Here is a 13449-nt window from a genome sequence, read left to right as displayed (position 1 = left end):
AGATCAGGTGACTAGCATGGTCAAGACCCTCTTCCAAGCTTGCAGATTGCCAGATTTCTCATTGTGTGCTCATGAGGGCTTTCTCCATGTGTTCATGTGGAGAGAGAGAGAGCTCTGGTGTCTCTTCCTCTTCTAATAATGGCACTAATTCCATCATGAGGACCCCACCCTCATGACCTTATCTAAATCTAGTCACCTTCCAGAAGACCCACCTCCTAATACCAACACATTGGTGGTTAGGGCTTCAACATAAGAATCTGGTGGGAGACACAAACATTCAGTCCATAGCAAACACTTACATCTTTTTCTTAGTGGTGGGGAGCTAAAGCCAACTTCCCATCTGAAAGCACCAACTGTTTTTTCCTCATATTGTTAAACCTACTTAGTTAGAAAATATTCTTTCAACAAGCATACAGATTGATTTTATTGTTCTACTCCTCATTACTTTAATCTCTGACACCTCTCACTCCCCCACTGCCACAGGGCAGACTCTTTTTCATGGAATGAGCATGGCTCCTGGAGGAACTGGAGCTTTTTAGAGCACAAGGTGGCTGCCAGCCCTGTGGGTCAGCCCATGCTAGTCGGGGCACTCAATACCATTGGGTAATTTTAAGGAAGGTGCAGAATGTTCCTCGACTTGGGTTTTCCCATCTCTCAAAGGAGGGGTTGAGGCCCAGGCACCCCTTGGGGTCCTCCCTGCCCCAGGAGTATTAGTACTGGCCAAGAGGGAATGGCAATGACCAGACTCTTGCCCCCTGAAGCTGCTCCCAGGAAGGTGAGGTGATGTCACCTTCCCCAGCAGCCAGGGGGCAGGTGTGACTTCTCTGGGCAGTCACACCTGTGTCGCTCTCGCTTCTGGAGAAGGGGGCAGCCTTGTGCATTGAATAATGACAGGGCTTTAGAGAGACCAGGACTTGACTCTTTACCAGCTGTGTGGCTTTGGGCAGGTCTCCTTACCTCTCTGACTCTGAGTTCCCTATTCTGTGGAAACGGGGAATTTACTCTCTACTTCACATCTGAAAGGACTGGATGAGATAACTCTGGTAAGGCTCTTGCCACTGTACAGAATGGGGGGCACAGCAAATGCAAGCCCCCTCCCTCCCTCCCTCCAGCCTGGCAGAGAGAGCCAGGGAGCCCACAGAGTCCGCCAATGTGGCCAGCACAGGTGTCTGGGCCAATGAGGGCAGCATCTCTGCTCACACACTGGTACTATTGTTCCAGCCAGAGAGACTGGACATGAACGTGACTCTTGGGAGGGGGAAGGGCAGGGCAGAGGCAGAGAAAAGCTGTGAGCAGAGGAATGTCATAGAAAGCTCTGCTCTTTAAACAGGGCCTCGCGGCCTGCCAGCATCCTGAAAATCTCTGGGAACAGTAGCTCACTTCCGTCGGGGCTATGCCATCAACTCGAAAGTGTTCTTGGTGCACAGGAGCGTTCTTTTTTGTGCTAGAGTCCATCGCCCAGCTTGACAAAGCCTCTTCTGTGGCCTCCATAGTTCCTTCCTGTGGGGAGCCTGAGCCCTCACCTCCACCTCCATTATCTCCCATGAGCCTCACACTCTGTGAAATACCTGGGAAAAAAAATCCAACAACCCACTTACATCAGTTTGCTAAAGCTGCTGTAACAAGGTACGACAGACTGAGTGGCTTAAACAACAGAAATTCATTTTCTAACAATTCTGAAGGCTAGAAGTCCAAGGTAAAGGTGTCCGCAGGGCTGCTTTCTTCTGAGACCCCTCTCCTTGGCTTGTAGACGGTGCCTTCTTCCTGTGTCTTCACATCGTCTTCCCTCTGTAACTGTCTGTGTCCAAATTCCCTCTTCATATAAGGATACCAGTCATATTGGATTAGGGCCCACCCTGATGACCTCATTTTACCTTAATTACCTCTTGAAGACCCTATCTCCAAATACAGTCACATTCTGGGACTTGCCTGGCGGTCCAGTGGTTAAGACTCCATGCTTCCACTGCAGGGGGCTCAGGTTCGATCCCTGATCAGGGAAATAAGATCCCCATTTGCCACGCGGTGAGGCCAAAAAAAAAAAAAAAACGAAAACAAAAGCAAACAACAACAAACAACAAAATACAGTCCCATTCTGAGATGCTGGGAGATAGGACTTCCTCTAATTATTCCCACTTCTCAGAGGAGGAAACTGAGTCACTGAGTGGTGAAGTCACGTCTCACAGCTAGAAGGTGACGGAGTTAGGATATAAAAGTGGGCAGTCTGGTGCCCAAGCAGGCTCCTATCACTGCACGCCACAGCCTAAAAGTGGGTCAGCCTGTCTTGTCCTTTCCACACTCAATCTTAACCAGCTACATTTCCCAGCTGGCCTCACTCACTGCCCGACCACGCCAGGCCCTGCTGGGCTTGGGGAAAGGGTGACAGGCCAGGATTCTCCACAGCTGCCATTTCATCTACAATCACATTTAAAATTTCCCTCCATCTTGAGCATGTCTTACCCAGGGGTGTGCTTTCTCAGACCTCCCTGCGATGAGAGAGAAGACGGGGAGAAGCATATGGGGCTGGCTCAGATCCCATCCCCACAGCCCGGCTTCCACATGGCTGAGCAGGAACTCTGGAGCAGACGCACACAAAGGAGGGCTTTGAGGTGGCTCCAGCCAGGCCCAGGCTGATCCCCTCTCCCCCCCTGGTGCGTCACTTGCCCCAATCTGGGCCTCCCTGTGAGCCTGATTTAACGGGAAACTGTGGGCCGTGAGAAGTTCCTTGTGACACGCTAATTCCAACCTGCTGACTGGACCACGCCCCCAGAGGAGGCAACCTCCAGGCCCTGGAGGACACAGGCACCAGTTGTCCCAAGGAGGAGCCGCTGACTTGGCAGGTAAGTCAGTTGCAGGGGCCTGGCTGGGCCAGGAAGCCCAGGACTAAGGTGAGGAGTCAGCGGTGGGGAGACCACATCTCAGGCTGCTCAAAAACCAAAACCAGCTAGCCATTTTTCAGGTTGAGCCAGACCAACCTGATGGCAGACTTAGCAAATAACAATATAGGACACCCAGTTAAATGTGAATTTCAGATGAACAACAAATACTTTTTTAGTATAAGTATGTCCCAAATTTGTATGGCACATACTTAAACACTTCAAAAAAACTTTTGCTCATCTGAAACTCACATGTAATTGGGCATTCTGCATTTTAACTGGCAACCCTAGACGGCAGGGAACAGCCTCGACACGGAGTGAGGGGTGGGTATATTTTCTTGTATACAGCTCATAAATCAATATTTTAAAAATCAGAGTTAGTAGATTGGGCATATTTTAAAAAGAGTTGCTGTACTGACTTTAACCCTCCATTTCTAAGATCTAGGATCTTGTCCTGATGAGCTGCCTAACTGGCTGGGGGTGTCTAGCCACTGTCTCTCCTGTCTGAGCCCCTTGCTCAGGGAGTTCTATCAGCCTCTCCCTTTCTGTTCCAGCAAAATCCAAGGGAGAGCACAGTCATATTTTAGTCTATCTTGTATATATGCCTGCATATTTGGAAGTCTACCTGCTAGAAAGCTGACTTAGATTTTATTCCTGTTGGTGGATGACAGCCCCCAGAACCTCCCTGCCCTGCCCTGCTGGGTCTGTGGAGTGGGAGAGGCAGGAAATGGGAGATCCTCAGATATTCCCTGGCATCCTCTAAGTCTCTCTGTGCAAGTTGCGGTGATGATCAGTATGATGCTAAGAAAGGGAAGGGGAACTATGTTTTAGAGCAAAACACTGTGCTAGGTACCCTACAGAAATTATAGGATCTTCATTACAACTCTATTTGGTAGGTGTGGTTATTATCCCCAATTTGCAGATGAGGAAACTGAGGCTCAGAAAGGTTAAATAACCTACCGCCCTAGCTCATATGGGTGGTAAATGACAAAGCCTGATTCAAACCTGGTTCTCTCTGACCCTAAAGGGTTTTCTGTGACACCAGCTCTCCTAGGGAGTTTGCCTGGAGATGTCTTGGCTCTAGGTGTCAAGGCAAGTCTAGGTCTCAGGCAGACATAGGTTCAAGTCCCACCTCTGCTACTAACCAACAGTGAACAGATGACAGAACTGACCAACGGAAACCTGGTCAGAGGCAGGAGCAGGGTGGTGACGGGTCTGGGGACATTTAGGTAGGAGAGGGGAAAATCTGGAAATAGAAGAGTTGTCTCCAAAAATACTCAGTGGGTTGTCATGTGCACAATGAAATTGGTTATGGTGGTCAGGCACTGCTTCTGTGTTCATTATTTAATTAAATCCTCATAAACTTCCATCTCCCTTTTACAGGGGACAGCCAAGATACAGGTTAAATCACAAAGCTTGCAAATGGAAGAGAGAATTCAAACCCAGGTCTAACTTTTGCCACAACAGGCTGCCTCTTGATGCTGATGGAAAGTTCACAGCTTTGTCTTAAGTCCCGATCCCTGGCTATTGAAGGCTGTGTGACCTTGGACAAGTCACTTATTCTCCTGGGACTGTTTCCTCCTATGTAGAATGGGAATAATAATGCTGGCTCCCAGACAATGGATTTGAAAATAGCGCACCACAAGGCACAGAACACGCACCCAGTTATGGTTATGTAACTAGCCACCACCCCTCTGGAGAGTTAATTCACTGGAACGGGGCCATCCACTAGGCTGGGAAGTTTCTGAGGTGCCCCTTTGGGCTGGAAAAGGAGGGTCACAAATGGGAGGATGGATTGCCTTATCCTGCAGTGATCATGTAACTGAGAATGGAGGCTGATCCTAGTTTTTCCTAGTTTTTCCCTGGCTGGGCCAACTCATCTTAAGAACTGAGGTTTGAGGTATTTTTGTGTGTGTTCCTTCTCAAAGGGGGGTTTCCCAAAGTGTAGCCCAAGAACCACCTTCTTCGGAGCCACCGGGGGTGCTGTTTTAAAGTATAGATGCCCGGGCCCCAGTTCAGACCTCCTGAGTCAGAATCACAGGTGCAGGGCCCAGGCATCGGCATTTCTAACAAATGCCTCATGTGATTCTGATGCACTCAAAAGTTTGAGATCCACTGTTCTGAGACAATAACAGAACAGTTTCTCCATACCACTGCAGCCCTGACTTCCTCTCCTAGGAAGGAGGTTGCCTGGAGAGGCCAGGACAGAAGAAGTGGGGTCCTTCATTTTCCGAGCACTCCGAGTCTTCCAGAGGCAGCATGTCAGAGGGGGTGAGTACCCCTGTGCCCTGGGGCTCCCCTCCATCCACCTTCCCTCCTTCCCTTTCTCCCTTCCTGTTTCTCTGTCATCTGGTCTGTGCAGGGTTATGGGCATTCACCCCTACAACCTCTCTGCGGTCCCTGACCCCACCCAAAGGGAGGAAGCTCAACGGTGACCTTGGGCAAAAGCACTAGTTTAGGGTCTGAGCAGACCCATTTGACTGGCTTGCTCAGGTTGCTGGGGGTCTCTTCCTGTCTTTTCCTGACTTCTCTCTGCCCAGGCGGGCACATTCCGCATGGTCCCTGAAGAGGAACAAGAGCTCCGTGCCCAACTGGAGCGGCTTACAACCAAAGACCACGGACCTGTCTTTGGCCAGTGCAGCCAGCTGCCCCGCCACACCTTGCAGAAGGTGAGGTGGCCCCGGGGTGTGCAGAGGGACAGGGTAGAGAGGCAACAAGGGGGAATGTTGATAGCATCCTCTCTCCTGTAGAAAGGGTCCAGCACCAGCTTTCCAGGTCATTCTGGACCTAAAGGACTGGCTTGTTCTAGGGGCTATTCTGAAGGTCAGGGCCATGGCAGCAGTTGGGGTGACCAGATGTCCAGGCCAGCCTATTCCAAGACTATGGCACCAACAGTGTTCCCTGAAACCAATGCCGAGACCTAGGGCTTCTGGACCAGGGATCATCCTAGACTCAGATATGAGGAACATTGGTTTGCAATGGTCTTGGAGAACAGGGATCCACCTGCTGCCCCCATTGGATAGGAAAAGGCCTGAGTTCTAATACCAGACCGACTTCCAACTTGCTGTGTGACCTTGAGCAAACTTCTTTCCCTCTTTGGGTCTTGCTTTCTGTACCTGTGAAAGAAAGTTGTTGAACCAGTTCAGAGTTTATCAGACTGTGCTCTGTGGAGGGTGGCAGAGCTGTGTTGGGGTTGAGCTGGACCTGGGCTCCTGGCTTCCATCTCTGCTCCCTGGGCGTCTCAAGGGAAAGGTGCTCTGAGCTCCCCCAGACCTGCCTTTCCCCCTCATGCCATCCAAGGAAAGAGCTGCCCCTGGCATGCTGAGGAGTTCTCCAGGCTCAGCCAAGGGGAGGAATAGGAGGCAGAGGACAGGCTGCCATCTGCCTGGTATCTTTGATTTTGGAAAGATCAGAAATGAGCCTGGGAGGCAGCAGAGTGAAGCGATTAAAAGTCCAACCTGAGTAAGAGTTTCAGCTTCACCCCTTTTTATCTGGGTGACCTTGGTCAAGAATACCTTGACTCTTTCAGCCTCAGTCTGCTCACCCTGAGAAATGGGGATAAGATGACAACCTTCCTGTGACGGATTGTGGCAAAGATTTAAAAACATAATGTATCTAAAGGACTTAGCAGTGTGCTAAGTCAGGGCTCCAGTAGGCTGTTGTGATTAGAAACGTTTAGCTCTCTGGCTGTCTCCTCAAACAAACCCAGGATGAAAGTTTGACTTAATTTTCTCCAAATGTAATTGGCAGTCTGAGGTGCTGCCAGTGCAGAAGCTGCCCCTGCGGGCAGAGCAGCCATGTCCCCAGCTGCCGTGCCCTCTGCCCCTCAGCCGGTCTGGCACCTGGAGGAGCCTCCCGCACCCGCGCCTACCTGACTTCGTGCCTGCACCCCATCCCTGTTCCAGGCCAAGGACGAGCTGAATGAGAGGGAGGAGACCCGGGAGGAGGCGGTGCGGGAGCTGCAGGAGCTGGTGCAGGGGGAGGCAGCCTCGGGGCAGGAGCTGGCCGTGGCCGTGGCGGAGAGGGTGCAGGGAAAGGACAGCGCCTTCTTCCTGCGCTTCATCCGCGCGCGCAAATTCCACGTGGGCCGAGCCTACGAGCTGCTCAGAGGTGAGGCTTGCGCCGGATGGGTGGCCCTGGGAAGGCTACGGGGGGTGGGGAGTGAGGGGGGAAGGGGGGAAGGTCACGAGGAGGGCGTTGACCCTCACCCGGGCACTGAGACCGACTCCTTCACTTCCCTCCCATTCCCTGTGCCATACAAGTCACTCTCTCTGAGCCTCCTTTTCCTTTCCTGTAAAATGGGTGTGTGAACTACATAGCCTTCAAGATCCCTTTCAGCTCTGACAAGGAATGGATGAGTCTGGCAGGACCAGATTCCTAGAGGTCTGGCCCCGCCTCTCCACTCTCCTGAGTCTCAGTGAGCAGAACTGAGTCACCCAAATTGGGGTAGTTTCCTCTCTCACCCCTGCTCTCCCCTTCCCCACCCGCCCAGCCTAGATTTTGGCTCTGGAGCACTGCAGGGAAGGTGGGTATGAGCTTGACTCCCCTCAGGTACCCAAACCTCACGCATAGTAGAATTGAAGATGGTGCCAGCCCTGGGGGTGAGTCCCAAGGACAGAACCAACCTGGCCGTGCCCACGGGATGAAGACCAGTGTCTTAAGGAAATCAAGTCCCTGGTGCTGGTGGAGGGAAGGGGTGTCTGAGCAGGCCCTATGCAGGCTGATGATTCTCCTTACTTCTTCCTTCCTTCCGCAAATGGTAATTCTCTGCTTTGCTTTGCCAACCGCTGTTTGAGGCCAAAGGATGTGGCAGAGAACAAAGCAGACAAGAACTGCCGGCCCTCGTGGGTCTTATAGTCTAATGGTGGAAATAATAAACCAGACAAATAAAATAAAAATATACAGAGAAAAATAAAGAAGGTGGATATAAAGGACTGAGGGGTTGAAGTTTCAGGTAAAGAGGCTAGGAAGGCTCCAGTGCAAAGAGAACTCTTAAAGAAAAACTCGAAGGAAATGAGATGCCTGGGGAAAGAGCAGTATAGCAGAGGGTACAGCAAAGACGAAGGCTAGGTGGTGGGAACGGGCCTGGAGTGTTGGAGGAGCAGCGAGGAGGTCAGTGGCTTTCCCTTGGCAAATGCCTCCCCAAACCTCCTCTGGGCCTGGTCCCTCCGGGGTTTGGTGGAAGAGACAATCGCAGATAGGCGGGGACATGTTCAGGATGGGTCAAGGTGGGGTTAGTGGGTGGTGGGAGTGCCGCTGGAGTCAGAGAGGGCCTCTGTGTCCTGCTTTGGGTTTTATCTGGGGGTCATTTCCCCACCCCGCCACTCAGCTAACCCTGTGCCCAACTGAGAAACCTGTGCCTCTACCGTTGGGAAAGAGAAAAATACCAAATAGTAATTGTCCTTAGATTTAGGATTCCATCTTGTGTTTTTACAGTTTACTCATGGCGTCTGTACCTGGAATCTTGTTTGATTACCACAGCAATTTGGTGAGATAGGCCAATATTATCGTCCTATTTTTTGGAGAGGTAATATGGGGCACAGAAAGGTTGAGTATCCTGCTGGGTTACACATAGCATGTAGGTGGAGGAGCCAGGCAGGAGCCTGGGTCTCTGGATGCCCACCATGTGCCACCCCAGGATGGGCTGGCTCCCTGAGGGGCCTCTTCTGCTCCCCCTCTGCCAGGCTATGTGAACTTCCGGCTGCAGTACCCAGAGCTCTTTGACAGCCTGTCCCTGGAGGCTGTCCGCTGCACTGTCGAGGCTGGCTACCCTGGTGTCCTCTCCAGTCGGGACAAGTATGGCCGAGTGGTCATGCTCTTCAATATTGAGAACTGGGACTCTGAAGAAATCACCTTTGATGAGGTCAGTGGGGATTCGCCTGGCTCCCTCCCATCTCCTGGGCTGGGCTCCCTCCTCCAAACCTGGCCTCTATTGGACCCTCATTCCTGGCTCCCCAGGAGGCGAGGTTTGTGGGGGAATGGCCAGTAGCTCATGGCACCAGACCCTTTCCCGGCAGGAGGAGAAATCCTAGGATGTGCCATGGCAGCTGGAAAACCCAGCAGCTTTGAAGGCAGGGCCCACTGGCCAGTACATTGCCAGCCCCTGGTACCCCTGCCAAGTGGGAGTGACAGCTGTGGGCCACGAGCTGGGATCAGCCCTGCCAAATGCTGAAAGCTGAGAGCAACACCGACCACATATATATATATATATATATATGTGATTTCACTTGTCAGGCCCTTAAGAGAGCTGTCCTAGCGGGGGAACTAGGGTTTATCTTGGGAGAACTTTGGCATGTGTCACCAGGCCTTAAAAAAAAAGTACAAACTCATTTTAGAAAATGCTGCCTAGTAGTCGCAACACCATTTATTTAGAAGTCCATCGTTTTCCCCAGTGGCTTGAGATGCCATCTTTATCATATTCTGCATCTTCATATGTGTTTGGATCTATTTCTGGACTTTCTATTCTGTGCCATCGGTCTGTCTTTTCATGCTTCAACATCACACTGTTTTAATTATAGAGATGGTATAGAATGTTTAATATCTGTTGGGATTAGTTCTGTCCTTAATGCTCCTGTTTTTCAGGGCTTTTCTAGCTATTCTTGCATGTTTACCTTTCCTTATGAACTTTAGAATTAATTTATTAAGCTCTAGGAGAAATGTCAGGAGACTTTTATTGGTATAACATTAATGTAACTAACAAACTTGGGGAGAATCAGCATCTTTATGAATGCAACATCCATGGCCAGTGGTACTATCCACAAAAAAGGGATGCCTTCCCTTTTACATTTTGAGCTTCCAGGAGTGTTTTAAAGTTTTCAAACCGTATGCATGTTTGTCAATAAGTTTGTCGTAAGTATTTATTTTATTGTTGCTATAGGTGGGACTTTCTCTGCCATTATATCTCCTACTTGGCTATTTTTTGTATCTATGAAGATTATTGGTTTTGTATGTTAATTTCGTATCCTGGTATTTTTACTGAATTCTTCTGTTATTTATGTTACTCATATAAATGACTCTCTCAGATTTTTTAAGAATACTATCATATTATCTGTAAATGGGGGACATTTTTTCTTTTCCTCTTCTAGTTCTTATACCCTTGATTAAAAAAAAACAACAACAACAACTTGGATGCACTGGCCACTACTTCCAACACAGAGTTGAAGAGTGGTAGGGAAAGTGAACATGCTTATCTTGTTCCTGATCGTATTAGGGATGCCTGTAGTGTTTGCTACTGAATAAGATACTGGCTTTAGGACTGAGGCATACATACGTATGGTAAGGAAGAGACTTACAAATATTTTTTCTTGTTACATAAGTGATATCTACTCATTTTAGAAAATACCAAAAAAATCACAAATTTAAAATCATCCACAATTCTACCACCCAGAGATTTCTACCACTGACATCCTTCCAGCCTATTTTTTCTAGAAACCTAGAAACATATGTGAACGCATATGCACACAGACATACATATTTTTTCTTATAAAAATGGGATTGTATGCTACAATAATACACCATGACTGGATATCTTTCTGTATCATTAGTCTTATATATCACCGTTCTAGAATACTCCATGGCATGAATACACCATAATTTCACCAGTCCCTTATTGCTGGACATTTAGGTTGTTCCACTATCATAGGGGTACAAGGATAAACACTCTGGCATCTAACCGTGGATATGACATTGAAGATTATTTTCTTGGCATACATTCACAGAGGTGGACTGTCCCAGCTCAAAGCCCGTGACAAATTACCTCTGGGAAGGGGTATACCAGTTAGCTCTCCCGTTAGGACCTTGAGTCTTAACTGTCTTTGTAGGTTGGATCTTACAGCCCGTTCACGTTGTGCCCAAGATCTTGCAGGCATACTGTTTCATCCTGGAGAAGCTACTGGAGAATGAGGAAACTCAAATTAATGGCTTTTGCATCATTGAGAACTTCAAGGGCTTTACCATGCAGCAGGCTGCTGGACTTCGGGCTTCAGATCTCAGGAAGATGGTGGACATGCTCCAGGTGAGGCCACAGAACCCTGTCCTGCAGGAGCCTCTCACGGGTGGGAAGGCTGGGAGGCTGGGCCGGGTTTCCCGGTTTAATGATGTTAGCAGGGACCTGAGAAGACAGCCGCCTAGTGCCCAAAAGAGCAATGACAATCACAGCCCCAGCCACAAACACTTCGTGGTGATCAACAGTTTGCCACGTGTTCACATTCATTAATTTATTAACTTCTTAAAAGCATTCTCTCCCTGCTTCCCTGCTTCGCTTTACAAACCTGGAAATCTAGGCTCAGAGATTTGAGTGACTTCTCAAGGTCACACAGCTATCAAGTGGCAGAGGCGGGACTTGAACCTACACCTTCTGACCTAGAATCCCATTCTCTGTCCACATATGTCATGCTGCTGCCTCCCTCTAGATGTGAATTTCTCCTGAGAAAGAGATATCATTAATGCTCCTGACAACTCACTCCTATATACTCATGTGTCAGAAGTCCTTTCTTAGACCTAATCTAATCTTAAATCTGCTTTGCCTTGGAAAGGAGAGATGGGAGGTGGGAGTCATGGGAGGGGACAAAGGACAATGAGGCATGACAATAGTGTACCTCTGGTCTATAATAGTTTGCAGTCTGCTCAGAAAGCAAGTGGATTTGAAAAACCTTGGTCACCTAAAAACCAAGCAAGGCTACCAATTCATTTCCTTATTCCACCTAATTACAAGGTTTTGTGCATCTGCAGGACGAGTGTTGGGTTGCGTGGCCTCTGGGGCATCCTTCCTTCAGTTTGGAGCTGCAGTGAAGCCAGGGCTCCCCAGCTGCTGGCCTGGGGATGGAACCTTCAGTGGGCTATCCTCTGGGGCAACCGAGTGATGACAACTCTGTCCTCTTGTCATGGGGAGAGGCAGTGGGAGAGTGAGTGGGAACCTCTGAGGTCATGGGGCATGTGGTGGGGTGCTGTCTGTCCCTGCAGGATTCCTTCCCAGCCCGGTTCAAAGCCATCCACTTCATCCACCAGCCGTGGTACTTCACCACAACCTACAACGTGGTCAAGCCCTTCTTGAAGAGCAAATTGCTCCAGAGGGTGAGTGCGTGGCCACGCAGGGAAGGTGCCCGGTGATCGTCTGGTGTGTGAGTGAGTGAAGGGGGTTGTAGCAGGAAAGGGTTCAGGAGACAAGAGGGATGAAGGTGGAGGAGGAGGGCACCCCGCCTGAGCCCTCCTCAGGCTCTGTACCAGGGTTCCGAACCAAGTGGATCCCACAGACAGCACAACAAGGAGGACTTTTGAGCAGGCCATCACCAGGCAGAGATGGCATGTGTGCCTTTGTCCTGTCCCTCTTCTCCTCCCAGCCCTCATCCTAAGGGAACCCCCTTGCTCAGCTCTATCTCCTCTGCTTCCCTGCAGGTCTTCGTCCACGGAGAAGACCTCTCCAGCTTCTACCAGGAGTTCAACGAGGACACCCTGCCCTCTGACTTTGGGGGCACACTGCCCAAGTATGACGGCAAAGTCGTTGCTGAACAGCTCTTTGGTCCCCGGGCCCAAGCTGAGAACACAGCCTTCTGAGAACATCCCCTGCCATCTGATCTGTAGTTAGTGTCCCTGGGCCTCTCCTCAGCTGCCCTGGACCCAGAAGGCTGGGAAAAGGGCTGCCTGGGATGACTGTGGTTCCTCTGAACCTTCCTAAGCTTGGGTGAGCTCAGGTGTCACCCTCCTCCCAAGCTGGGGGGCAATAAAAAAGCAGGGGAATTCCCTTGAGCAAGAAGAAGTGAGGGCAGTTATATTCCTACTGCCTCTGAAGCTTTAGGACGGAGACTTGTGTGGGGTTGAGTGTCAAAGACTCTAATCAAGCTTCTCAGTGATTTTCTTTGTAATAGTTTTACTATTTAGGGTCTGTGAAAATAGGCAAGGAGGCTGGTTTAAAAGTCTCTCCCACCCCTAAAAATATAAAAAAGAAGATAAGAGAGGGGGAATATAAGTGAAAATGATCTGGCAAGTATAGTGATCTTGGTGGCTGGTAGGCAGGTGAAACGCTTTCCACGGGTAATTCCAGGGTGGAAGCAGCCTTGAAGTAGCTCCATTTTGGGGTGGTCTGGTCCCCCTCAGTCAGGTGCAGTCTGATGTATGCAGTGGTGGTCAGGAGCTTGGACTTCCTTCAAGGGTGGCAGTTGTGTCCCCCTCCTGTCTGTGGGGTCTCTCCACCAAAGCTCTCTCCTCCAGACCCCTTGCCTCAACGGATGGTTTTACTTAGATTTACAGATGGTATCCTCTCTGAGCACTCTCCCAGTCCTCAAGTTATACAGTGAAAGCTCTTCTTTGTCTTCAGTCTCAGACACCTTATAGAAATGAACTTCTACTTTCAAGCTCTGCATATTTAGACAAATATAAATGCTTTCCTTTCTGTGCAGTTGGCTTTCCTCAAGTGTCTGGTGACTTTTGAGTGTGTGCTGGGCATGCTGCTCTGTCTTGGGGAAGGCCTGGCTTCTTCTGGGCATGGGGCTCATAGGCACTGACAGATTCTTTTCCCAAGATCCTACACTGACTTTCCCAGTGGAGGCAGACACTTGTTCCTGTTGTCTGGCTCACGGTG

General features: G+C 49.8%; 1 protein-coding gene across 1 annotated transcript; it reads left to right on the top strand.

The window, feature by feature from the left end:
- The first annotated feature begins 2305 nt into the window (after nt 1–2305).
- Nucleotides 2306–13449, top strand: RLBP1 (retinaldehyde binding protein 1). Its single transcript, XM_067697541.1, has 8 exons — nt 2306–2837; nt 5052–5144; nt 5414–5542; nt 6779–6983; nt 8558–8736; nt 10729–10887; nt 11835–11945; nt 12267–13449. The coding sequence occupies exons 2-8, from the start codon at nt 5133–5135 to the stop codon at nt 12423–12425; spliced, it is 954 nt and encodes a 317-aa protein (XP_067553642.1). The 5' UTR covers nt 2306–2837; nt 5052–5132; the 3' UTR covers nt 12426–13449.

Source organism: Pseudorca crassidens, chromosome 1, assembly GCF_039906515.1.
Source record: "Pseudorca crassidens isolate mPseCra1 chromosome 1, mPseCra1.hap1, whole genome shotgun sequence".
Lineage (NCBI taxonomy): Eukaryota > Metazoa > Chordata > Mammalia > Artiodactyla > Delphinidae > Pseudorca > Pseudorca crassidens.
The sequence above is the reverse complement of the archived record's forward strand: the minus strand, read 5'-3'. Positions and strand labels throughout refer to the sequence as shown.

Bases quoted from the DNA above. Each gene is read 5' to 3' on its own strand.
- RLBP1 (XM_067697541.1), top strand. The intron at 5,543-6,778 runs GTGAGGTGGCCC...TCCCTGTTCCAG, and splicing joins CCCGCCACACCTTGCAGAAG to GCCAAGGACGAGCTGAATGA. The intron at 11,946-12,266 runs GTGAGTGCGTGG...GCTTCCCTGCAG, and splicing joins AGAGCAAATTGCTCCAGAGG to GTCTTCGTCCACGGAGAAGA.